General features: G+C 38.1%; 1 protein-coding gene across 2 annotated transcripts; it reads right to left on the bottom strand.

Moving 5' to 3' along the window:
• ARL5A (ADP ribosylation factor like GTPase 5A) lies at positions 1-26780 on the bottom strand. Of its 2 annotated transcripts, none has more exons than XM_055572580.1 (6): positions 26707-26780; positions 15756-15816; positions 14501-14648; positions 12683-12766; positions 7566-7717; positions 1-4564 (listed from the first exon to the last, which is right to left on the bottom strand). In XM_055572580.1, the coding sequence occupies exons 3-6, from the start codon at positions 14642-14644 to the stop codon at positions 4516-4518; spliced, it is 429 nt and encodes a 142-aa protein (XP_055428555.1). In that variant the 5' UTR covers positions 14645-14648; positions 15756-15816; positions 26707-26780; the 3' UTR covers positions 1-4515. The 2 variants fall into 2 exon arrangements, with proteins under 2 accessions (XP_055428555.1, XP_055428554.1); XM_055572579.1 differs by lacking the exon at positions 26707-26780 and adding an exon at positions 26231-26573.
• Between the last annotated feature and the right edge of the window lie 579 nt (positions 26781-27359).

The raw sequence follows: 27359 nt of genomic DNA, 5'->3' as shown, positions 1-27359 counted from the left end.
TACCATAGAAAACACATATAATTTATTAGATGGACTTAAAAATCAACACAAATCAATTTTAGGCACTTGTTGAGTACAGACTATGGGAATTCTCTACCAAAGAACATAATATCTAGCAGGCAAGACCATAAAGATTCAAACTTTAGTTTTTAGAACAATACACAAGGGCTAGACAATTGGTAAGATATATTGCATAATTAACCCAACTGTATCCTGTTACAATTTCTTCATAACTCCATACATAAGTTTAGGGTTTAATAGAAGCAGTCATTCTTTAGTATATGAAGTTTTTAAATTCTTTCTTTCCTTTACTCCACCATTCTGGTCTTAAATATCACACATTCTTTGTGGGAGCATGATATAGAAGTATTATTTTTATATAAGCAGAACTTTAAAAAAATTATTTTCTATATTAAATATGCATTTAGTGTCGAAACATGATGGCTGATAATTCTGATGTTTTTTAAAGTTCATTTCAACAGGTTTGGTTTGTAACCATAAGTGTCTCGTTACCAATTCCTTTAGACAGTTAATATTTACCTCTGTTCTTTAAGCAAGAGGGGGGAAAATGGGATGTGGTTTATGGTTTTAAGGATGTGGGGATGGCTTCAGATTAAACACTACATATATGATTTGGTTTGTCGTCTTTCTCCTCATATTATTTGTACTGATATTATTTAACACATACCTCATTTTTGGTAATGGGAAGAGAATACATGTATATAACTTAATCCCTTTCACATGTAACTAGCAGCTCAAGGAGCTGGCAGTCTAGGTACTTCTCTTATCTTTCTGAATCTACTTTTCAATGTGAGAAGCTAAAGTTAAGAAGTATTAAAATGCTAAATACAGTATAATTTAAAGGACTTTACTGCAGGCATTTATGTGCTGTGCATACAGCAAGCCAGTTTGTGATGTACTCAACATCTCTGACAATACTCTCTAATAAGCAAAGTGCAAATCAATGAATCAAGCCAGTGGAGGATAGCACAGGACAAGAGAACCAACTTAGAGGCTAGGAGTTTGGAGAATAATGGATATAGGTAAAGTTGAGAATATCTCCAGGACCAAGAGAACATATCTTTGTTGATGGGGAAAGGAGTGCAGGGGATGCTGAGCTAAGCCAATCCCAAAGCAAGAAGTTCCAGATTATACTTGGACAGTGGCAGGGTTCAGCCTTGAAAGATGGATTCATTTCAGGATACAACTCGGCAATTGAGAGAAGACAACCCCAGAGTTCACAGATAGTCTGGGATGTGCTGCTATCCCCTATATACAAAGTAGAACATGACAGATAAATTCCTGAAAAGGCCTGCAGAGAAAACTAGAACGTTGTCTACAGTTTTTCTATTTACACTAATATAGACAAATTCTGAGGTTATCTGTACTGTATGTGGTTGCTGTAGTCACAGCAAGAAATGTAAAGGACCTAAGAGATGGGACAGTCGAATCCCATTTCTAGGCACCTTAGTGCTATACACTCAGACAAAAGAGCCAAGCATGTCTCAGGCACTGCCTGCCTCTGCTTGGTGCCCTGCACTCCTCTGATCCCACTGTCACTACCTACCAGGCACTTCCTGAAGACCAGAAAACAGAAACTCTTTCTATTTCATGCCGTGCTTCTAAAATCACTTTAACTACCTGCATTAAAAATGCCAGACAGCAGGTGAAGCACTTTTTTATTCTTAAGGCAAAATGTCATATTCCCTACCCACTTCCCTCTGCACCCCAAACCACCAGCCTTCAATGTATTCTTTGCCCATCCATGAGGGCCAAAGAAAACAGAACTGGAAAATTTCAGACAAGGATCCTCATTAGAATGTGTAAGATATACCTTCTAAATGCTACATGACAAAATTAAACATATTTAAATGCAGTTAGCAATATGGTTCCTTTTATCACGGTATTGACAGAAGTTACACAATTTTCAAAATTAGTATCAAACATAGGATATTTAAATCCAGTCACATGAACAGAGGTATGGAGCTTTGTTCTTTTCGAAGTTGAGCATAACAACCCTAAATAAGATGTTTGTTTAACCCAAACGCAGTATATTAAAAAACCAAAAACAATCCCCTTTGCTTAATTTCACTTAAAAACTACATATAAATTGCCAATATGACTATTCATGAGGTGCTCCATGTTATTTGGAAGTAATACTGTTAAAATGATTTTGATGTATTTTCACATTACAAATTAAAAAAAAAAAACTTTCTGCTGTAATTCTGGTTTTATGCACAAGTATAAAGGTACCCTACAGTACATGGGGTCACAAAAGCATCAGACACTACTTAGCGACTAAAACAACAAAAATAAAGGTACCCATCTCATTTCTAATGCTTGGCCTGGAGGGTAGGATATAACCAAAAAAGCATGTTTTATCAACGTGGCATAAGAATACATGCATTCTCATGATGCCATGTCAATCACTACACCAATTGTAACAAGGTTAAGACACGCTTTAAACATCCAATTAAGATTAAATTTTGGCCAACACCTTGATGACAAAGGACAGACTGTGCAGGTATACAGTTGAACTGATGTGGCAGCAATCCAAGGAACTAAATTATTACTCAAACTGAAAGGCAAAAAGGATAAAAGGTGTGGATTTGCTGGGTTACTTTACAGAGTATTTGTTTCTGATGACACTGCAACATCTAAAAATAGATTTGGGTTTTTAATATACAAGCAATTCCTTATAGTGATTTGAAAAAGTATGAGGCCATATGAACAACTAAAGTTAGTAATTTAGGATTTACTTTTCAAAAGGAAGTTGACAAATATTAAAGTGTTATGCTTGCATTTTGAACATAAAACAAAACATAACATATAATTTTAAACACTGATCTCCCATGCCTGACTTGGATTTATATAACGAGTATTTTATATTTTACAGAAAGGAATTTTCCGAGTTTTGTCAATAATTATAGTATGTACTATTTCTCATCAAAATCTTTGAAATTTAAAAGGCTGGTATTAAAATCCCCCCCCCCAAAAAATAAATAAAATAAAATAAAATTTTTTTCCCTTGAATATTCTAAAACACACCAGTTTTGCACTAGTCACCAGATTTTCAGGGCATGAAAGATATACCAACATAGTACCCAAGAATATGTTTTAACATATTTAGGATAAGTTTGCTTACAGTTATAACAGAAATACCTTAGATTTTCAGATGCAGAAAAAAGAAATACCCAAGTAAACATAAAAAGTTTGGGGGCTAAGTTACTTCTTAATAAAAATAATACATTACGTTGATCAATTTTTAAACCAAATTCTTAAAAGCATTAAAAAAAATTCATATTTTATAACTGTCAAACAATACATTCACGTGGTGTTAAGATGATAAAAGAAAACTTAGACACAAATAAAGCCTCAAATAATTTCAACTCCTAAGATAAGAAATCAGAAATTTTCAAATTAAGAAATTATCTTCACTGCTTAGAAAATACGCTTCACCTTTCATCTCAAATTCACTTTAAATGCTTGACATATGATTTGGTCTCTAAGAAGATTGTAGCTAAATTATTTGACAATGTTTATGGTGTGATACTTCTCTTGGTAGACATATTTCACACAACAGTTTCCAATTAATGCTGAAAAAAAATCACTTTATAATTTTAATCACAATTAATGATCAGCCAATTAATGGATTAACAATTCACTCTGTAAATTTAGATGGCATAAGGTCCAATAAAGGGAGCAATCTGGTAACTGCTCAGTGTGCTATTCTGTCCACCAGTAATACTAAGTTAAGAATACAATAGATACTCCACTCAGCTAGATTACAGCTTTCCATGTACGTGATTTGCTCAACAAAAAATTAGGGACACAACGTGAAGCTTTTTCCTTTTTTTTTTTTTAAAGAGCGGCTCAATGATTTGGGGGTGGGTTAGTATAATACAGAGAACATAGGGGAAGTACAAAACGAAACTCAGCATCAATGCCAGTACTCATCCCAGTACGTTTGTAACTAAGGGCATTAGTTTTTGTGTTATTTGCTTTTCTTTAAGAACATAAATCAAAGCCATTAACTCGAACTTGAGGTATATACACAATACATACACAACCTTATGCAAAATACTTTTCATAATTACATTTTAAAATATTGGAAACTGAGTATCTGATTTGTATTTTGACTTAATGGAACAGGAAGAGAACAACATTCAACAAGGGAGGGTTATACTGATAATAAAGCTCTGAAAGTTAAAAATGTCTTCCTCTCCCTTTGTACTTACCACAGGCTACACAATGTCCTGAGAGGATTCATTATGAGAAAAATGTCAATCACAGCTTTAAGACCTTGCTTTGGAAGGAACTAATAAGAAAGCAGATTGAAAGGTGAAACTTCATCTGTGTTTTCAAATAAGTGGTCTTAATTTTTCTTCTTATAGAAAAAGTTTAAATGTTTAAATCAGTTTATTATAAATATATCTAAACCATTAATTTTTGCAGCTTTCAGGTAAAGTCCAGCACTTCATTTACACAAAGTCTATGAGAAGAGGTCAGTAGACATCATCTAATCTTAAGTCGTGACATCATCCATTCAAGTCCTTGGCATAATCTATAAAGAAAATAAAATATCTTGATCAAATTCTCAACTAAAAAGCTATGAAGAGCAAATTAAAAGAAGATACCATTTTTTATCTAAACAACAAGGATTAGAAAAATCAGTAATATTCAGCGTGGGTGCTATACTTCCATACAGTACAACTGCACATTTTTGGTTCTGTTATGTCTCTAGTGCATGGAGTACTGGCCTGATACATAAGAGAAGCTCAATAAGTACATAGTGAATGTTCACGGAAGTCATTTAGTAAGAGGTATCAAAAATGCTTAAAATACCAACACTCTACCCTTTTTTTCTACTTTTAGAAATATATCCTAAAAAAGATAAAAGACATGTTTATGTATTATTACTGTTCATGAAAGCATTTTTAATAGGAAATAGTAAAATCTAGATGTCTGACAATAGAGAAAAAATTTAACAAATTATGGAACATTCATATGATGATGTATTAAAAAATTCCTTTCAAAGAGTGTTTTACAATATCACAAAATGCTCACAATATAAATGAAGTAGAAATGGCAGGATATTTAATATATAGCAGCTATTAAAACCAAGTATGTGTGTAGTATTTGTGACATCTATACATCAAAAAAATCTGAAGGAAATAAAATCTCATATTACTAACACCAGTTATCATTGAACAATGCGTAATTGAGCATAATCCAAAATATAGAAAGAGACACTTATTATGGTAAAAGAATCTAAATGTTTATTTAGCAAGAGGGAAATATAACAAAATGAAGGACTGTTATGAAGCATCAATCAATATCTATGAGGAGGTTTTACAGATACGAGAAACAATGCTACCATATTAATACTTAAAAAGCCAGAACTCAGATTTTTGTGCCTAAGTCTAAAAATGTAAAGACAATAGAAATAAGAAGGAAAAGAGGGCAATGAAGTAAATAAACGATTGTTTTGGTATAGGCCCATACTTCTTCCCTATTAATTTGTTACCTTTCAACTACTCACAGGAAATGATACAATAACAAAATGAGTAAATTAATTAATTCTACACTGTTAAAGGTACAGGAGTTACTTAAGAGCAAACTAGAGACTGCACTGAGCATTTAATATCCATTATCTAATCTTCACAGTACTAGGACCAGAACCCTTCCCATATTTCAGAGGGAGCCTGACCTTAGGCAGGTGAGCAAATGACAGGTGCGAGTCTAAATGTCACCAATACTAAAACCAAGACTAAGGTGGTCAGATTACACAGGAAACAACATTTCCCCTAAACCAAACATTTCCATTTGCTAACTCCTGCAAATGGAAGACCACATAAACCCAAAACTGAAAAGATGGCATCATCTGCTGATGTCCCCCTTTAAAAATAAAACTGCTGGAACTCAAAATAGAGGGGGGTGATGGCTGTATCACACTGTGAATGTACTTAATGCCCATGTATTGTACACTTAAAAATGGTTAAATTACCAGTTTTATATTATATATATTTTGCCACAAAAATTAATTTAATAAGTAACGTTCTTAACACATTAAAACTGCCAGAATTCATATGTATCCTAACTAATGATATATTTTCCACACAATTACTCAAAGTATACAAGTTAAATCTTTTATCAGTCCTAGATCACTTATCTTTGTTGTTGGATTTAGTATTATAATCAGTGCTTTTGCTTTAAGACTTTTGATAAAGATAATACAAATAAAGATACACCAATATCTATATATGTATCCTATATGTATATATGTATATAAACTATTTAACAAAGAACTATGTAGAAGATATTTTTACTTAAATGAGTATGTGGATAGTCGGTGTTGTCTGATTTTTTTTTTTTTTTAATGAACAGATTTGCTTTTTTGAGATTCTAATAACTATGCTCTTCCAAATGTCTGTAATCAGGTAATGGTGCCTTCTATTTCACTAAGATTCGGCTTCATCTCCAATTTAGTTCTTAAATTTGGTGATCAGGTTCTTCAGGTGTTAGAAAAGGGCAGAAGCTTTGAGGCATAGACATGAATTTACCTGCAGTGGGAGAAATTCCCTTCTTTTTAAGGTCACAGAGAAGGGTAAACCAAATACTGAATTATTGACACTAAAGGCAATGGCACCCCACTCCAGTACTCTTGCCTAGAAGATCCCATGGACGGAGGAGCCTGGAAGGCTGCAGTCCATGGGGTTGCTAAGAGTCGGGCACGACAGAGCGACTTCACTTTCCCTTTTCACTTTCATGCATTGGAGAAGGAAATGGCTACCTACTCCAGTGTTCTTGCCTGGAGAATCCCAGGGACAGGGGAGCCTGGTGGGCTGCCGTCTATGGGGTCACACAGAGTCAGAAACGACTGAAGCGACTTAGCAGCAGCAGCAGCAGCTATTGCCTGGAGAATCCCAGGGACGGGGGAGCCTGGTGGGCGGCCGTCTATGGGGTCGCACAGAGTTGGACACAACTGAAGTGACTTAGCAGCAGCAGCAGCTATGCCTCATATAACATTATGTTTTATATCTTACCTATAACAATGCCGACAAGCTCTGACTGCTTGAAATCCTTTCACCCCTGAGCATTAGACTAGGGCAAAATTCTACTGCAGGCACCACCCTTCCCTCCAGGGCCAAGGACCCTTCTGCCACACTCTCTCCAATTCCAACTCTCTTATTTTTTGAAGTGCAGGAACTTCCTTTTGGCAACACTGATAGCATATCTGCAAACTAGTCCCTCATGCAAATTTTCTATTTCAGCTTTTTTATGCATGAAACATGAATTTAAAATAACTGGTCTACATGACTGTTAGGAATAAATGATACACGCTATAGAAAGCACACAAGGCACAGGACATACTCAGCAAGTGCCAGTTCCTTTCTTAGAATGTAAGTCTCAACGACAGTGCAGGAACTATTTCCTGACTTGCGTGGACTGTGTCTTACATCTCTCCCTCACAAAGTTCTGTACATGGTAACCTTAAATATTTGATTTTTAAAAGAAATACATGTTTTAAAGCTAAATACATGTTCATGAAGAAGACATCTTACCCCTCGCCAGTAAGAGCACAGCATGCCTGGATATGCCACTGGTGATCTTTAATAGAAGTTAGTTTCAAAAACTGGGAGATTTCTGCTACAGTCATGCATCCTTTAACATCTTGTTTATTAGCAAAAATCAGCAATCCAGCTTTCCTTAGGTCCTACAAAAGCAAACAAAACTGTAAAGGTCAGTTCATTTTTTTCAACACTTTCCAGCTTCACAGATTATATACGATAATCTGTGTAACCTAAATTGTCTCAACTACTTTACATAAAAGTATCTCACAGCTCTTATAATGGAAAGTAAACATCAAACTGAACACATTTAAATTAATCAATCTATACTTGCATGTGTTTACATATTTCTTACAGTGCTAGATTACATTTTTATGGTCCTATGTGCTCTATTTAACAGTCGCATCTTCCAATTTAATACATGTCTAACCATTCCCCCAGGATTCCCAAGTGGCTCAATGGTAAAGAATCTACCTGCTAATGCAGGAGACAGAGGTTTGATCCCTGGGTCAGGAAGATCCACTGGAGAGGAAATGGTAACCTACTTCAGTATTCTTGCCTGGGAAATCCCATGGACAGAGGAGCTTGGTGGGCTAAGTCCATGGGGTTGTAAAGAGTCAAATGTGACTTAGCAACTAAACAACAACCACCCCAACCCTAATTACTCTTTAGCGTGGCACTCAAGAGCTTTTCAAAATTCTTGCCCAACCTATACTTTAGGTGGAGCTTCCTTGGTAAATCTAAGGAGAGTTATGGACTTCTCCCTCATAAAAATGTACGTATGTATATACGCCCAAAAAAGTTTTTGTACAATTTTAGGGTGTTCACAAATATCCTAAAGTCCATTCGTAAATACTGGGCTAAGAAACCATGATGGATCCACTCAACTAGTGGACTGAACTCTCATAAAACTCTGCCTATATATTTTAAGAGATACAGAGAAAACTAAGGTTTTGGTGCTATGTCTGCAAGTGTTCCCAGCTCTGTTAAATGCCATCTTCTTTTCAGGGATCTCAGTGAGAATATTTTGGTTTCAATCATGTGTTTGTGTGTTTGAAGGAAGAGTCTTTAGTAGGTTTAAAGCATTGTTCCATATTATTTTACTCTTGCTAGAATAGAGTCTCGATGGCTTTTCATTCTTTCTGAAGTAAACAAACAACAGAAGTAGTAAATTTCTTACTTGGTTAAAAGGAGTTCTGCTGCATGCTTTACATAAACAATGAGACTGACTTAGTTACAGTGCCCTCTGCAGGACGGCACTACAGTACTGCAGATAAGGACAGAGTTACCTGAATAACTTGGTCAGGAAAGGGATACTCTAGAACGAGGGTCCCAAACCTCTGGAATCTAATGCCTGATGATCTGAGATGGAGCTGATGTAATAATAATAGAAATACAAGTGCACAATAAATGTAATGTGCTTCAATCATCAGGAAACCATCTCTTTCCCCTCCGCGGGACTGTGGAAAAATCATCTTCCACAAAATTAGTCCCTGGTGCTAAAAAGGTCAGGGACCACTGCTCTGAAAACATTAAGTTCTAAGAGTTCCTATTTATTGCTGTGTGACTCAGGGAGCTCAAACCCATGCTCTGTGACAACCTAGAAAGGTGGAATGGGGTGGGAGGTTCAAGAGGGAGGGAACATATGTATACCTATGGTTGACTCATGCTGATATATGGCAGAAACCAACACAATATTCTAAAGCAATTATCCTTCAAATAAATTAAAAAAAAAAAAAAATACTACCCCTCCCCCAAGAGAATTCCAATTCAATTTTTCACCTATAGTTCAGATCACCTGCCTATTTATATAAGGCAAAAAGCTGAAGGGATGACCTATAACTAGTGCTCATATGCATTATCAAGTATATGAATTTTTTTTCTCTTATCCTAATTGGAAAATGGAATAGTTATCAATAGTTGATATATGGCTGAATCACTGAGTAGATGGACTTTCCATGGGATTTAATTCCTATCTTCCTATCGTTTAGGTTTCACTATCTCTTCTTGCCAGCATGTGCTGCAATCTTTATATAGGTCATGCCAAGTAATGCTGGCATGTTCAAGGAACAAACTTTAGAAATACTTGACAACAGAAATATTTGGCACAAGTTAGGACACATAGTTTATGCTATTTATAAGTAACCTATATTCATCACTTTTAGTAACAAAATTATTTGGAGAGGCCCGTAGACTGAAAATTGGAAAACCTAAGAAATAGAGCCAGGTACTGCAATATCTAAAAAAAAAAAGAAAAAAACCCATATTGAATGTAATTTTTCTAGATATTAAAGGCTCAAATTTTATTTAAGGTTCTTGATTTTTTTTTAAGCTATGTTATCTACATTTAAATATTTAGGAAAAGAGGAAAATTACGTCTTCCTTTACTTTTTCTTAAAATAACCTCACAACAAAGTATGCATTATGCTAAATAGTAGAAAAGAGATACACTGGATTAAGGCTGTTACTTGACTTAACAAGAGGTCAAAGTACAAGGTAAAGAGTGGTGATCTTTTGTACATCACCCATTTTAAACACTTTGAAAAAGTTCTGCTCCATACCACAGACTTCTGTTCTTAAGAGTCTAAAAATAGATTTTAGTTTAGTCAAGGAAATGAATAGTAGCACACACAGACATATTTACTTATTAGCATTGTCTATATGCCATATATAGTTGTCAATTTGTTTCTCAAACTCCATTTGTAAAGATAATTACTAGAAGTTGAGTCATTCTAAATAAAATTCATCTATTCTTTCGTCTTTGGAATTTAAAAAAAAATTCATGAGTTTCAATGTTTTTGCGCTTCATTTAAGATGAAGCTTTCAGAAATGTATTTAAATGCTCTAGTTCTGTATTTTGTAATACACAGAATCATTACTGGTGATGATAAGAAGACTGTTGTTTATTGTGGTATGCATGAAGCACTTGACTAACCCATGTCGGAATTTGTTTTTCATTCACAAATTCTCATCCTTGAGCTGGAAGCTCCTCCCCAGAACTCTGCCTATTGGCTCTTCCTGACCCTATTAAGTAACTTAACTCTAGTTCCCAATTTCACCTATAATTCCTTTCTTTTCTGGTAATCTCATCCCTTCTTTCACTTTCCAGCTAGGCTCTATTTCTGGCTTTTACTATTTTTCCTAGTGAAGAGTGGAGAAGGCAATGGCACCCCACGCCAGTACTCTTGCCTGGAAAATCCCATGGATGGAGGAGCCTGGAAGGCTGCAGTCCATGGGGTCGCTGAGGGCCGGACATGACTGAGCGACTTCACTTTCACTTTTCACTTTCATGCATTGGAGAAGGAAATGGCAACCCACTCCAGTGTTCTTGCCTGGAGAATCCCAGGGATGGGGCATCCTGGTGAGCTGCCGTCTATGGGGTCGCACAGAGTCGGACACGACTGAAGTGACTCAACAGCAGCTAGCGAAGAGCCTGAATGATGTGAATGCTTAAATTCAAAAGCTCATCAAGTCACATAAACTACTGGGCCTCAGTGTGCTAATCCATAAAAGACGAGGTTAATTTATCTATGCAAGTTAATGACTCAACTCATAAAATCCAACAACTCTGTTCGAGCCCTACTCTCTGGACTTTTTATAATACTGATGTCCTACATATTGGCCAATTAGAGTAAGAATCAAATAGGGAGGCTACCTGTTAACAGAGTAAAAAATATAGTCAAGAGACAAATACATTTTGCATCTTATTTTTCTTTTTCTAAAGTCTTCATAAAACAACAATAGAACAACTCTTTGGTAAAAACTGAAGAATGATGCATTGTTGTAAAATGCAAAGGGGAAATTTTAAAAATCCTTAGCTCATGCCTCTTTTATTGTTTACTCTTTCTCAAACTAGAATTGAAAATTGTTAAATACATGTACAAAGGCAAGATGAATTTTTTTTTTTTAAAAATTCCAAAGATTTAACAGCTGCTAGAATCAGTTCAAAATAGCATCTTGGTGGATATGACCACCACCAGCAAAACAGAAACTCCAATTTACATAACTACTTCACCAAGTTTCCTTACATGTGAAACATACCAAAATTCTTAACAAAAATCACAAAAGGAGGCCATTGAATCAGTATTAAAACTAATATAAAACGTCATTACAAAGATATCCCAGTTTCCTTAAAATTACACTCAAATAAAAATTATACAACACATTCAAGTATTTACTATTCTATTACCACCTTTGAGTTGAGAAAGTAACATCTGTGATAAAAGGCAAGTGAAAATAATCAGATGCCACTACAGTTGGCCTTCCTTATCCATGGGTTCTGCAGTCACATGAACCTCAAGTTGAAGATATTCAGGGAAAAAAATTCCAGAAAGTTCAAAAAGCAAAACTTGGATTTGCTGCATATTTTCATAGCATTTACACTGTACTAGATATTATAAGCAATCTACAGATGACTTAAAGTATACAGGAGGATGTGCATAGGTTATATGCAAATACTGTACCATTTTATACAAGGAACTTGAACATCTTTGGATTTTGGTACCTACAGGCATCCTAGAAACAAAACTGCTAACACAGAGGTACAACTCTATTACAAATAATATATGATTTTATAGTTACTATTATCATCACTGACTATATTATTCAGTCCATTTAATTCTCAAATTATGTTAACAGTTATATTTCTCAAGGGCTAAGAAAATGTGGCTAGTTACATAGTTTTATTCAGCTGAGGGAAAAATATCAGAGACTAAAGGGCAACAAATTTAAGTACTAGTCAGATAACTAAGTTATCATCAGAACTTGCTGTGTGTCTTAGAAATAAGACGCTGTAAAGTCTTAATGATACTCCTCTGTATGATTAATCAATTTAAAATGAAAAATGAAAGCCACTTTAGATCTTTTTGTCCAGGAAAACTTCTAAACCAAATTTATTCAAGATAAATGGATTTAAAAATCTACAAGTGACTCCACAATCTTTCTACTGCTTTCAGATACACTTCCTAATTGGAAAGTGTCAAAATTACAAACTCAGTAGCTAAATAATTTTTTCCGAAAATCTGAAATAGCATCCCCATGAGAAAATATAAAGTAAAAAATGTGATAGAAATATCCCCCCAACACACATCTAATGCCAGAATCCTACTTACCTCATGGGCTAACATTTTATAGAGTTCTTCTCTAGTTACAGAAATCCTTTCTCTGTCTGTACTGTCCACAACAACTATTACAAACTAAAATAATTACAAAAAAAGTCATTAGTGATTACATAATTTGCTATCTGTAAAATTTATCAAGTATGTATTTGATTTACAGTCTAACATCTATCAAGAAATTAGAACCTTATGGTATAGTATTATTGAAAACCAGAGATACCCACTATACATTGTGAAGCCTAAAGGTCTAATCTTTAATTCAAACATATTTACTGATTTTTAAGAGAAAACAAAAGACAATATGATGTCATCATTCTATTAGAATGTTCTGCTAATAAACTAAGCAAAATATAACATGTTTTCTAAATTAGTATCTTAATTCTATAATATCTTAATTAATATCTAATATCTTAATTCTATTTGCACTGTAAGTCCGTAAGACAAAAATATATTATGGCCCAAAATTTAAGTTACTTCTAGACAGATACTATTTATTAATGTCAATTTAAAAATCTAAAAGGGCAGGTGCATGAGAATAAAGTAATATGAGAGTTAATTTTCAAAAAAAAAAATCAACAAATTTAAAGAATAAATCTGTATCTAAAACCATGCCCTCTTCCTTATATAAGTGGTCCCTGCTACTGCAAGCACAATCAGTTCAGCTCTTTCCTGAACTGTTGATGAGACCAGCATCAGAAGATGCAAACACTCATAAAGGAGCTGTGCAGGACTGAGCTACAATGGCCCCTCCTTCAACTCCATGAGCACCAAAAGGCACCAGGGAAACAGGAGCAGGTATAGTCACTTTATGATGGCACTGGTTATGCCCAAGTTAATTTTGACTGCCTATTATTAGTATGCACTAATATTGTTTAGAACTAGCATTTCCAAACAAACCACTTAATCTTCAGGATCTTTTCTATTCTTCAGATTTCATCAACCACAATGCAGATGGATAAGAGAACTGCTACTTGACCTCTTCTCTCATTGAGACTTTACTGATATGTGGTTATATTGCTCTAAGACATGTCCTACTCTAAACCTTTCAATAAAGCTATTGATTTTCAAGATGTTGGCATGAATTTACAATACATGCAGCATTTTATATGGGGATACTAATCATATATATACTCCTCCTTCTCCAAAAGACATGATCAAATTCTTAACAGAGTGTTAGGGAATCAGGTCATTAGAGACATTTAATAGTGCCTCATCCATATATACAGTTGGAGACTTACTAACTTATAACCAGCACTACAAAAACAAATGTCATAGCCTTTAATCTTACAAGGTCTATACAGTAAAGATCTCAAATGTCAGAAATTTCCTCTTGGCAAATAATATGTAAATAAAACATATATCTAAACTTTTATAATAAAAAGAGTTCTTTAATGTGCAATTGCATTGCATAAAAGAAAATACACAGTAAAATTATTGAACAAGGATTCAAACCACCAGTCCCCTCATTTAACTCGGATTTCCTCTATACAGACACAAGTAAATAGTACTAAAGAAATGAAGTTACAAACTATGAAATGGAGTTCTTTAGAAAAACAATTATTTAAGACAAGCTCTGGGATCAGTATAAAATCAGACTAATCAATCACCAATTCTTCTTACAGTTCAGTGAGACTGGATATACAGAACAATGACCCTGAAAGAGGGAATTAAAGATTCCATTATGTTTAAAGTCTATTTATAGTAATATTAATATACTGTGATATTTCAAAAAGATAACTTTAAGAGCTCATATCTAGAAAGTATTTCCCAAGTATTATATTCACAAAAGACTTAGTATATTAAGAAACATACCTCCGTGTTAGTATAGTAAGTGTTCCAGGAAGAACGAAGAGATTCTTGGCCACCAATATCCCACATTAGAAAACGTGTATTATTAATCACTATCTCTTCTACATTACTTCCTATTGTTGGGGACGTATGCACAACTTCATTCATAGAACTGGGGGAAAAGTTCAAATATATCACAATCAGCAAAGAAACTAGATTGTTTGATTATTTTTCAACTAAGGGATAAATCAGCATAACCTCCTTTTATATTTTATACCCAAATATCCCCTTTCCATTAGGTTTATTAAGAGTGAACAAAGGGTTCACTACTGTATATATAGCACAGGGAACTCTAGTTGGTGCTCTGTGGTGACCTAAATGGGAAAGAAATCCAAAAAGAGGAGTTATATGTATGTATGGCTGATTCACTTTGCTGCAGAGCAGAAACTGACATACCAGTGTAAAGCAACTGTACTTCAAATAAAAATAAATAAATAAATAAAAACAGGATACTACATATTATACATATATTACACACACGTGTAGGATCTCCCAGGTGGTTCAGTGGTAAAGAATCCACCTGCCAAAGTAGGAGACGCAGGCTTGATCCCTGAGTTGGGAAGATTCTCTGGAAGAATTCTTGAGAATTCTTGCCTGAGAAATCCCATGAACAGAGGAGCCCGGCAGACTACCATCCACTGGGTCGCAAGAGTCAGACATGACTTAGCGACTAAACACCACCACCACCACCACACATAAATAAATTATGTTCAGAAGAATACTAACAAATACACACACTGGACTCTTTATGTTGAAAAAACTACTATATTTCTGGAATCGTAGATATGAACCATCCCTAATTTTAAGATGCCACACTTTGGTAAAACCTGAAATACATCACTATCACGTGTTGTATGAAAACAATAAAGCTCTTTGAAACTTCAAAAAAAAAAGAGTGAATGAAGAGTTCAAACAGCGGTGGAACTAGGTAATGGACTAGCTGGAACACTTTGTAGTTTCATTCCAAGAAACTACAGAAACAAATATTTGTCTGCTCTCTATAAGCAAACAACTGAACAACACTCTCAACGTCTTATAAAGTTCTAGCTCTCTAGAAGCAGTTGCTTAAATTGGGCTCCTGGTTCATGGCCAACCTGCCTTCTTACAGAGTAATGTGGATTCCATAAAATTTTTTACTGCTTTCGCTAATTAAGTATCACTCAGGCAGAGAAAGTAACTATATACAAAAAATACAATTTTTTAGCTAGTTAGTACTTACAATTGGTATAGGATGGTAGTTTTTCCTGCATTATCCAGCCCAACAATGATAACTTTGTGCTCTGGAAAAAAAACAAACAAACTGATTTATTAATCAAAAATTAAAAATTTTCCCATTTCATCTACTCTTTTCAGCCATGGTATAATTCAGTGTATGGCATTTTATTCCTTCTTGTAACTCAGAAGAGCATCACAGCAAGAGAAGAATTATTGGTCTAACCCCTCATTCTGCGTAGATAAGTTTCACCTGTCTAGGAAGCCAGAAGTACTACATTCTTTCCACTCCTTGGAAGCCAACTCTCAGTCAACTATTCCAAATGCAATCACAACAATTTATGTAAGACTTAACTTGTTAATGTTTCACACTGGACTAAGTTACTTAAATTCTAAATGTGAATTTAAGGCATTAATGGGGTATGTACAGGTGAGGTGGGTGAATGGCAGGGAGAAAAAGGGCTGCCTTTTAAAGCTGCTGTCAGCAGGCATCTCTAAGTATCTGAGCACATGTGAACCACAGGGTCCTTCTAATCAAATGTAAGGACCTATGGCTATGGTGGCAGGGACTCTCTGCTCCCTTGGCTTCTACAGCATCACTTTTTCCAACTTTTTCTTCCTCTGTCTCTTGATTTATTTTTTCCACCAACTCCTTTTCCTTGGGTCCTCCTTCAAACACTCATGCTGTCTTCTTGCATTCCTTTCACATTTTAGCAAGGTATCTTGGGGCCCATCTATTGTCATCCAGTCTAAAAACGACTCCCAAAGACAGTAGCGCATGGAGGAAGCTAATCTCCAAAGATGGTCTGGATATTCATGCCCCCTTAAATCCTGGCGGGTCCGATGACTTGCTTTTAACCAACAAGATGCAGAAGTGACTGTGTGACTTCCACACCTGGATCATCTCACACCTTGCAGTTGCTGCCCAGCTCTTGGACAACTCCCCCTGGAGTAAGCCAGATACCAGGTAACAAGTCCGACCACCCCAGGATTGTTGTGCACATGAGTGAGGAAGCCCGGGAGACGCACAGTTGCCCTCAGCTGTTCTAACCATTCTGAGATGGCAGACACACAAAGAAGCCACCTTGGATATGCAGCCAGGTGGAGCCGGAGATGACTCCAGTTCTAGCTGTCATCCAACTGTAATCAAATGAGCCCCAAGCCAGAACTTCCTAGCTGGGCTTAGTGAGCTCACAGAGCCATTAGCGATAGTAATAATTCCTTTAAGTCATCAAATTTAGGAGAACTGGCTTGTTACACAGCAACAGATAACAGAAGCAAGATGGGAAAACACATGTGGTTGTGTGACATTGAGCAAATGACTTATTCCTCTAACCCTAAGCTTCCTCACTGTAAAACAGGGAGGGACAATACTATCTTTCAGGGTTGTATAAGTACGACAGCACTTGGGCAGTGCCCACTACCAAGAAAGACAGTTCCTAATCCATGTTCCCACATCTTTCCTAAGCTCCAATCTTAGTGGATAGATACAGTGCCCCTCAACAACATCCCCAAACCCAATTTTCAAACCTTTTCCTGATTCTATCTTACTTTATTTGCTTACCGGTATTACCATTATTTCAGATGCCTTTGGAGTCCCTCAACCTCAACATCTAATGTGTCACCAAGTTCTACTCTCCCTCAAAAATATATTCTGAACCTACCTCCTCCCCACTGTCCTAGCTGCAGTCCTCCTCATCTCTTACTGTACTTAACTGGACTATCTCCAATCCATCTTCCTGTTGTTTCTTGAATACTTTTTCTACACTATAAAGCTGATAATGAAATGATGGCTCTCCACTTTGACAGGAAAGCAAAGTACAAGTTCTAAGCCTTGTATACAAAGCCAGTCCCAAATGAGTATGCTTCAGCTTTATCCCTCACCGTGACCATCAGGCATCTAAGCTGGAGTTCAAGTTGTTCTTCCTACATAAGCTGCTACCTACATCCACAGCAAACATTTCTCTACCTCTATTCATGGTGTTTGCCTGTGCTGGAATTATCATCTCCAATTCTCCATTTCAAGAATTCCTACTAATCTTTCAGGTATAGCTTCCCAAGAAAAATCACTTTCTCCTGCTCTTCTGCCACACCTCTAACAGAGCACTTATAATGATTTACATGAAACTAATCATCTCAGTTTAATGAGGCACCCTTCAAGGGTACTTCCTGGTAACCGCAACTTTTCTGGTATAATAAATGCTGAATTAATATTCATTCTATAAATAAGAAATGTTAAGGATAAAGGAGCTCTTCAAGAGAAAGCTTTTGCAGTCAGGTGGTAGATGTTTTCCAAACACAACACTTACCATTAAGAGGAATTTCTAATGTTATATAGGTACTTCCTGTTACACAAAAATATGAAGATCAAGTAAACAGAAAAAAATATGGCTTTAAATAATATACTTTAGCAGGCCAGTGCTTTCTTTTTTAGGTTTCACAGCATGTGGGATCTTTGTTCACCAATCAGGGACTGAACTTGCACCCCCTGCAGTAGAAGTGCAGTGTTAACCACTGGACCACCAGGGAAATCCCAGAAAGTTTTAATAAAATCAATTTTGTCCAGCCACTCGTATCTTTGAAGAGCAGGCAGCTTAGAACCACTAGAGTCCTAAAGTGACATGACCATGCTCCTCAAAACAGGTTCTTAAAAGTCATTTTAAAAATGCAGGGCCCAGTCTATTTCATCTTTAGAGATGACTAGGGTGAAGGAACCGAGAAAATGAGAACTACCTGACAAGTGGAGTTTCTTCCTGAGGAAAACTACAGGGTGACCGGATTAAAATCAGAAGCATGGGCTTCCTCAAAGGAGTTTTAGAAAGGCAGTGGCAAGTCCATCTTCACAGGAAGGTCACACCTGAACAGGGCCAGATTACTGAGTCCTTGGAGCAGGGGACCTTTATACCCGGGAAGTTTTTGAATGGCATGGCAATTTTGCCTGACTCTACATTTTTCTATGTCCTCAAATTGAGCACTTCCTCTCTGATGACAGATATCTTTTTCAGTTCTAGTAATACTAGCAATTATAAACATTTTAATACCAGCAGAATTCACAATGAGCTATTTTCTGACCTCTGACTTAGGTGAGTTTTTAGTTTCCCACTTGAATAGAATACCAGTTTTTAATAATATAATTAATAAAACATCAGCTTATTTTTAAGTTTTAGGAACGTTATTTTGTTAACCTCTTTGTATTAGCTGCAGCACTAAATTTAGACAGACTTGCCAGTACTCAAGAAGAAAATACAATTACCCTGACCAATGAGAGAAATGGTACTCTAAAAATAGTACAAAATTAATAGGGGCAAAACCAATACAAATTTGGGCAAGGATCTATGATACATAACTACACAGTAACTAAAAAATGTGTGTGTGTGTATATGAATCTTACACAGAGAGATCACAAATACAATAGCACTATCTCTGGCAAGGTCCTTAGTCCCTAAAGGTGGTTAAACACTTAATCTAACCATGCTGCCATTTTTCAAAATATTTTGCAATTTTCTCTTGCAATTGCTTTCAGAGCCTGAGACACACTGTTTTGAACACTCCCAATGGTCGCCGTTTAACCCCTGAAGATGAATTTGATTTTAAAAGGGGAGGGGAGTCACGTGGTATCATCTCGGTCATAAGGTAAAAAGCAGTTAAGATGAGTGTTACCTTTTCATTATTAAATGAGGTGTGATCCCTAAATGATGATTTTAAAATATGCCTCTAAAAAAAATTCTAAAAGTAGTTTCAAAAGGTATTTCAAAAAGTAACAATAGGACTTATCAGTAGAAAACTATCTGGCCTCCTAGGGTAACTGCTTTTAGGGGAAAACCCTACCTGGTTTTGTTTTTAAAGTGGTCTCCTTAATTTAGCCATGCCCTATAGGACTTATTTCTTGATTTCAAACACATTTTCTACCATTTCTGTGAGGAAAGACTAACTAAGCAAAAAAAGAAAAAAAAATAAAGAAGGATTCTGTGTCATACCTGACCACAAGATGAACTTGATAAAGTCAAACTACTGTGAACCAACCATCGTGCAATAACACACATACACTGAGATAAAGCAGATGGCACAAGAAGTTCACAGTGGGATTTCATCTTCTCCTGACACAAGTGGAAGATAGGATGGGGTGAACAGCTTCAAGATACAATGTCTTTTACAAGCCACTGAATGAATGAACTAGAGAATAAGACGAAATTAGGTCACATGATTTGGTGGATAAAGATGTAAAGTCTTGTTAAGTCTTTCTTCACTAGTGCCTAGAAATAAAAGCAGCACACTAGGGAGAGAAGGCATAGTGGATGATACAGGGTGAGAATTCATGCCTGGTGTGGTAGAAAATAAACAGGAGAAAAGAGTGTCAAGAGATATTCAGAGATGAAGTAAAGAGCAGCTCAAACCACTCTCCATACTGGAAACAACCTCCCTCTTCTAACTAATTTTACAAACTCAGTGAATAACCATCACTTACAAAAGCATAAATATGCAAATATGCCCCCAAACTCTTAAGACATAAAGCAGATTTCCAACGTCAATCAAGGAAATACAAGCTAACATATTTGAACACATGAAGGTTTTTTAGTAGCTAAAATATTTTAAAAAGAAAAAAGGATCTCGTATCAAACGTGCTGCTGCTGTTAAGTCGCTTCGGTAGTGTCCGACTCTGTGCGACCCTATAGACAGCAGCAGCCCACCAGGCTCTCCCATTCCTGGGATTCTCCAGGCAAGAACGCTGGAGTGAGTTGCCATTTCCTTCTCCAATGCATGAAAGTGAAAAGTGAAAGTAAAGTCGCTCAGTCGTGTCTGACTCTTAGCGACCCCATGGACTGCAGCCCACCAGGCTCCTCTGTCCATGAGATTTTCCAGGCAAGAGTACTGGAGTGGGTTGCCATTGCCTTCTCCGTCAAACATGCGCAGAATTCAGAAAACCTCTGGGGAGCCCCACGTTCTGTGGCTCAGTCTTAAGATCAGGACAGTCCAGCGAGGCCACGAGCCAGAGGCCCTTCACCTCATCATCTCTAACACCCACAAGTCACGTTCAATACCAACTTATATCTACTCCCTCCCAAGACTTGTTTTTTCTCTATTTGAATTTCTGTGTTTTTACAATAAAGCACCATGGCTATTCTCAATAGCTTCCTAAGTCTGAGGTATAGCATGTGCGTCACAGTGAGAACTATAAGATTAAGACATCATTGTGCAATGGGCTCAAAGATAAGGGTGCCAAGTCAAAGCTGAAGAGTTGGTTTACCCCAACTATAGGGTTAGATTATTCACACTTTCTAATCATCAGCCTTCTCTGAATAGCCTTAGATTCTTTCACCACTGCAACCTGTTTCTCTCACTACCAGGATAGAAGAGCCTTCTATGAAAAACACATATTCCAGCTAGTGTTACAATGCACTTCAAAACAAATACTACATAGAACCTAAAATACAATGTGTACACAAGAGACAGTTATCATGTGAAAATGTAACAAAACTTTTGGCTGTTTCAATGCTTTGATGCATGTGATTTATGACAAGTTTACTACTTAGTATGATTTTTCTTTTAGAGTATCTATGCCACAGCATTCTTGCAGTTTTTCAGATAAGCCCAAACAACCGTACACTTGTCACAGTACCTGGATGGAATTTTGCATTATCACCTGGGCTTTAGTCTCCCAATCAATACTTGACTCTTGTCATCAAAATGCTTGTTTCCCTTCTTTATTTCCTTCTGATATACTCAGGCAGCCTACCAGTTCTATTTACTAACAGGTTCTAAAAGTCAATATATATCCTGCCAACTACCAGTCAGTAAATTAAGCAAAGAAAAAAAAGTCTTCGTTATCCTGGAGAACTTCTATCTCTGTGAATCATACCAAAGCTAGAAAACACAAATACTAAGGCAGATAAACTGCGAGTCACCCTGATTTTTCATTCTCACCTCATATCCAAACTAAGTCCCAAGGATTCTGTCTCACAAGAACAAAAAGTCCCATTTCTGTCAGGTATACTATAGTTTTCACAGGTCTTAACACAGAATCTAGAGTAAATCATGTACTTAATAAAGTATGAATGAATAAATAAATCAAAATTGGAAGACATAAAGGTTAGAAGGGAGATAACCGATAAAGTCCCTTATACTAAAAATTCAATTTGCAAAATCTACAAGCATCATCAATTTAAAAAACAAAGTTTGAAAATAAACTTGCAACTTGCAGCAATGGTAGTGAAGTTTCAGCTGGGGGCGGGGTTGGGGGGAGGGGGACAAAAAACTTTGCTGAATGAAAAGCAACAATTATACATGAAAAAAGTAGAGATCAATTAGGAAACAGAAACCACATAGCAATTTGAACTTGAAAATAACTACTCCAGAGGACTGGAGTAATGAGGGACTGGCTAACAAGAAGTAACAATAAAGATTAAAGGAATGACAATACACAGCGCTTTCACCACCCCAGGACTGAGACAGGGCTTCTCCCCACAACTCCCCAGGACTGAGATGCAGACCTTGCTGAGGGCCTGGCCATGGCTCACTGAATGTCAGAGAAGTAGCTGTGTGGACTCGCCGGTGGATCTTTCTGGAAATCCTCCCTCTAGCATGTTGGGGAAAGCTGTTCATTGGGAAGTGTTTCCCTGGAGGACCTCCATTCTGAAACCAACTGAAGTGGGTACTAGAGGAAGCTGCTGTGACCACTAGACAGTGCAAGAGCCAGCGGCTGGAGAAGGCGTCCACACTGCACGGAGCCGGAGAGGGCCTGCTGAGAGGCACATCGTATCCAGAAAGAAAACCCCCTCCTCTTGCAGTGCCACCTACCAACAAAGCTTGACACCCTGCCTTTAAAAGACTAGTGTTTAAGGACCCAGCTCTGTATGCACAGAGCACACAAAAAAGGTGAGTCTGGAGCTAAAGTTTTAATAACTGGTACAGTTCACCCCTTTGGCTACTCAGCTTCTATAGGTGCTCGTTTACATGTTTGAATTCCCACACAATGAAAAGAACAACAGAAGCAGAGGTGGCTTTCCCAGCACCAGGTCCTGTGGCACTGGCAGCTTCTACAGAATTCATTCACAATGGATCATTCCTTTTCTGTGAGCTAATCAGGAGAATGAAACAATGCTCCCCATGAGGAAACTTCATAACTTCTTTCACAGTTCACATGAGTCTAAAAGTTCTTCCTTTTATCTAACATGAATCCTTCTTATACAAAGAAGTTTTTGTTAGGTTTCAAGGGCACCAACTCAGGCACTAGATGATCCTGGTTAAAGTCTCAATCTAAAAGGGCTCCCCAGGTAGCACTAGCGGTAGAGAATCCACCTGCCAATGCAGGAGATGCAGGAGACTCAAGTTCAATCTTGAGAAGGAAATGGCAACCCACTCCAGTATTTTTGCCTGGAGAATCATATGGACAGAGGAGTCTGGTGGGCTACAGTCCACGGGGCAGCAAAGAGTCAGACACAACTGAAGCAACTTAGCACCAAAGCTCTATCACTTTTAACTGTAATGCCTGAAACAAATTACCTAATGTTTCTTTGTCTTAAAAACTGGAGCCTATCAGGCTCACAGGGTTCTTATTAAGAGTAAATCAATTAAGTGAAGACTAAATTAGCTGCATGAAACACACAGACCCTAACCTTGCAAGTCAATATTAACTGCTATTATTTTATCCATAAAGACAAAGTTAGCTTATTTCCCCACATAAAGGCAGGGGGTCTTGTCTGTTTTGTTCTCGGTCTACCCCACCTGCATCTCTTTGTCTCCGTGCATTGACAGGCAGGTTTTTTACCACTAGCGCCACCTGGGAAGCCCTCTACAACAGACCCCAGCACAAAACAGGTGTTCAAAATACTTGTTCAATGAACAAATGGAGTTCTGATCATAAGCCCTTCTATACCAAAAGGTACTAGTGGCAACTCTTCCAAGCCCTAAAGTTGTCAAGACTTCCAGTTTAGTAACTGAAAAACAGCAATGGGGATGGGGGCAGGGCGGTGGGGAGGGTGGAGAATTCACATGAAAAACCGATGCCAGTCATTTCTTTAAGGCCAGCAAAATATTTCTGCAGTACTTAGTTGCATCATCTAGGAAAATCATTCCACTAGTACCTCAGTTTCCTATTTTCAGGAGAAAGGAAAAACTACTTCAAAAAACTACTTCAAAGTTTCTATAGTAGAAACTTTAAAAAATGATATATACAACAGCATCTAAGCCAAACTTTTGACCCTATTAAAGTATCACGTAAATGCAACCTCTGGGTTTCCAAGCCTGAGCAATATACAATTAGTTTTCACTATGTACTCAACCTAACTAAGCTTAAATTGAAAAAGCTGGTCTAAAGGGTGATGGAGATATCACACAGTTTGTTTCATCATCATAGCAAATTCTGTTATCCCTCAAAACTTCCTTCCAAGAGTTTATGTGAAAAGAACATAGGACTGTGTTCTGCATCTTCTGGAGGTAAAACAAAGTTTAATACACAACTAAAAGACCAACAAGTACCTGATAGATTTAAAGTGACCCTGCTGATAAGACAATCACATCATTTAACAGGAAATAGTTTATTCATATTTTCATAATGCTGACATCTAAATTTTTAGAACTTCATTAATGTCTTACTATTTCCCAATACTGAAAAAAAAGGTCCAGTCAAAAATTACCACATAATAGAGGTAATAAGAACACGACTCAGTGATTTTTAGTGGTAACAAAGCACACATCATTATCTAGTACTGTCAAGTAGCTGCTGGCAAAGTTCGAATTCTGTCTTCACTAACAGAGACAATTTTATCATTGACTCAAAATATAACATGGAGATATCTAATTTTTCTTGCAGGATTAGAGATCAATTAACAATCTTTCTAAATTTCACAGTAGAGTAGAAATATTAGCTTTGCTAAAAATAATATAAACTACGGATTTAAACATTAAAATAGACTATCTACTATAAGTACCACCAGTATCATGGCAATGTTAAGTTTCAATTCTTAAGACCTACAGATTAAGTTTTCAGGATTTGTGGGCTCCATGGTCATACAGTCAAGATATCCTGCTACTCTCTCTAGGTGAGACCCAGATGGACAAAGGTTAAGTGACTGGTTTCTATTCACCCTTCTCTCAACAGAAACAGCTAGCTAGAGACAGTGTATATTAGAAGCGGCTTTCTCCAGTTCATGAAAATTCTCCGCATCATTTGAAAATCATTTGAAATGTTGCTCTTCCATTTAGTATCATGAGATCTACACTATCATCTTTATTTTTTAAAAGATAAACTGGAGATCACAAGTTCCAGTTCTGTTCCCTTCCCATTGCCTTCTTGTAGGAGCAGCTGGATCACCAAGGAGGAAGCAGGGACGGTTGCACATAATAGATGCCACCAGAGATGTTGTTGTTGATGTTGTATGTCATTTATGTCTTTACTGGAAAATTTTGGGCTTTGACAGTAACATCAGCTTCACAGGAGGAAAACACAAAGTTATTGACAGCCGGGATGATGAATCACCCAACTTGAGTTAAAAACAAATGAAAATACACCAGTAACTATTTTGTATCTTAATGGCTGTGTTGTCTTTTTGTTACAATTGCATCCTCTTTCCCCCAGTTTTACACTTATTTTTTAAACAAATGTCAATAAATCTGATATGTATTTCAAGGTAATGTTTGAGTTTAGATGAACTTAAGCATCTCTTTATGATAATACACTCCATATCTGGTAACTTACTAGTCACTTACAGTTAACAGATGTTTCACATGGTTATGATTTTTAAGTGCTTTCAGTGATTCTTTAATATTTTAAATCCAGCCATAAAAACCTCTACTTAAATAAGAAACAAGAAACACGAGTAGGAAAATGACCTTAAGCTTAACCTTAAACACAGATACAAATCTGGCAAACGGAGAGAGGACCATCACTACTTAGGATGCAGAAGAATCTTCCAAAGGCGGGGGGGGGGGGGGGGGGGGTAGGGGGGGAGGAACGGGGAGGTGGAGGCGCAAGGAAGGCTCATAAACCTGAATGTACTGGCTAAGTCAAGAGAGATTTCTCATGTTTTCCGCATTCTGCAATCCTCGGTCGCTCAGGGGTGCGTTTGGGGCCACAACCTATAACCTTCATCCCAGAGAACCCTAGTACTTCTCCGTGGTGTGCAAACCCAATCGCCGAAGGACGGAAACGTGAGCCAGGTTGGGCCACTCAAGGGGCGTCGAACGTGGGACAAGAGACCTTTTCCACTCCCAACAGAAATCGGAGCAATGGGTGTATTTGCGGAATGGATTTCTTAGGAAGGTCTCCTAAGACAAAAGGGCAGCGAGTCGGGAACCATTCCCGAGCTGGGAGTGGGATCGACCAGCCCCAGGCCCGCAGCCGCAACAGCCCGCACTTCAGCGCAGAGAACGCGCGCTACCGCAGCGCCCACATTCCGGAAGTATTCGGAGACCCCCACCCACCCACCCACCCGGCCACGGGTGACCCTCTCCACCACCCGTACGCGCTCGGCCCGAGCCCCTCACCCTGGTGATTGAACAGTCTCCATATCCTGGTGAAGAGAATTCCCATTCTCGGGCAGCGGACCCCTCTCCAGCCACCCGGGCCGCCTGGCCTCCCCCGGCTCAGGCTCAAGGGGAGGAGAGAGACGCGCCGGAGCCTCCGTCTCTGCCGCTGCTGCTGCCGCGCTGGCCGTCGGCCCGCTTCCTAGGAACCGGAGGGAGGCCGAAGCCCAGGCCGCCGTGCCGTGCGCGAGGCCCCGCCGCTGCCGCCGCGGCTCCCGCCTGGCTCGCGGACATCGCCGCCGCGTTGTGTGCGACGAACCTCGCGGGCCACCGTCCTCCCCCAGCTCCTCTCGGGCGGCTGCGGTGGCGGCGACCTGGCGGGCGGGGGAGACGCGGGGCGGGGCGGAGGGGACGGAAGGCGCAGGCGCGCGGCCGGAGGGGCGGGGCCTGGGGAACAGCGCCCGCCAGGCCCTGACTTACTTGTCAATCTTACCGACCTGTAGGCGGCGGGACTGAACCCCAGGGTCAGGCAAAGCGGGCTTCGGATTGGGACAAGTGGCTCTGGACTGCTTGCTTTGGCGTTTTTTCTACCTTTCTTTCACAGAGCCATAGTGTGAACAAGTCATCGAGTGTTCTTCCCCAACCTTGACCGCACACTTCATCAAAAGCCCCACCTCCTAGCCTTCGAAGACGTGAATTCCATCAGGGTCTTTGAGGGAGGCTGATTACTTTATCCTTCAAATCTCGACGCCGACACCCAAAAGGGTGGCTTTACCTAAGTAAGCAGTGGCCTTATGGCCGTCCTGTACTTCAAGGTTGTTCGCTTTCCAGTATCCCTCCACTTGCAGATTAATCTTGCCCAAAACAACGATCTTGATTTGTTCACTCCCAGGTTTAAAAATGTGTGCTGCTACTGCTGCTGCTAAGTCGCTTCAGTCGTGTCCGACTCTGTGCGACCCCACAGACGGCAGCCTACCAGGCTCCCCCGTCCCTGGGATTCTCCAGGCAACAACACTGGAGTGGGTTGCCATTTCCTTCTCCAATGCACGAAAGTGAAAAGTTAAAGTGAAGTCGCTCAGTCGTGTCTGACTCGTAGCGACCCCATGAACTGCAGCCCACTAGGCTCCTCCATCCATGGGATTTTCCAGGC

This window comes from Bubalus kerabau, chromosome 3, assembly GCF_029407905.1.
Source record: "Bubalus kerabau isolate K-KA32 ecotype Philippines breed swamp buffalo chromosome 3, PCC_UOA_SB_1v2, whole genome shotgun sequence".
Taxonomy (NCBI): Eukaryota; Metazoa; Chordata; class Mammalia; order Artiodactyla; family Bovidae; genus Bubalus; species Bubalus kerabau.
This window is presented reverse-complemented; position numbering and strand designations above follow the sequence as displayed.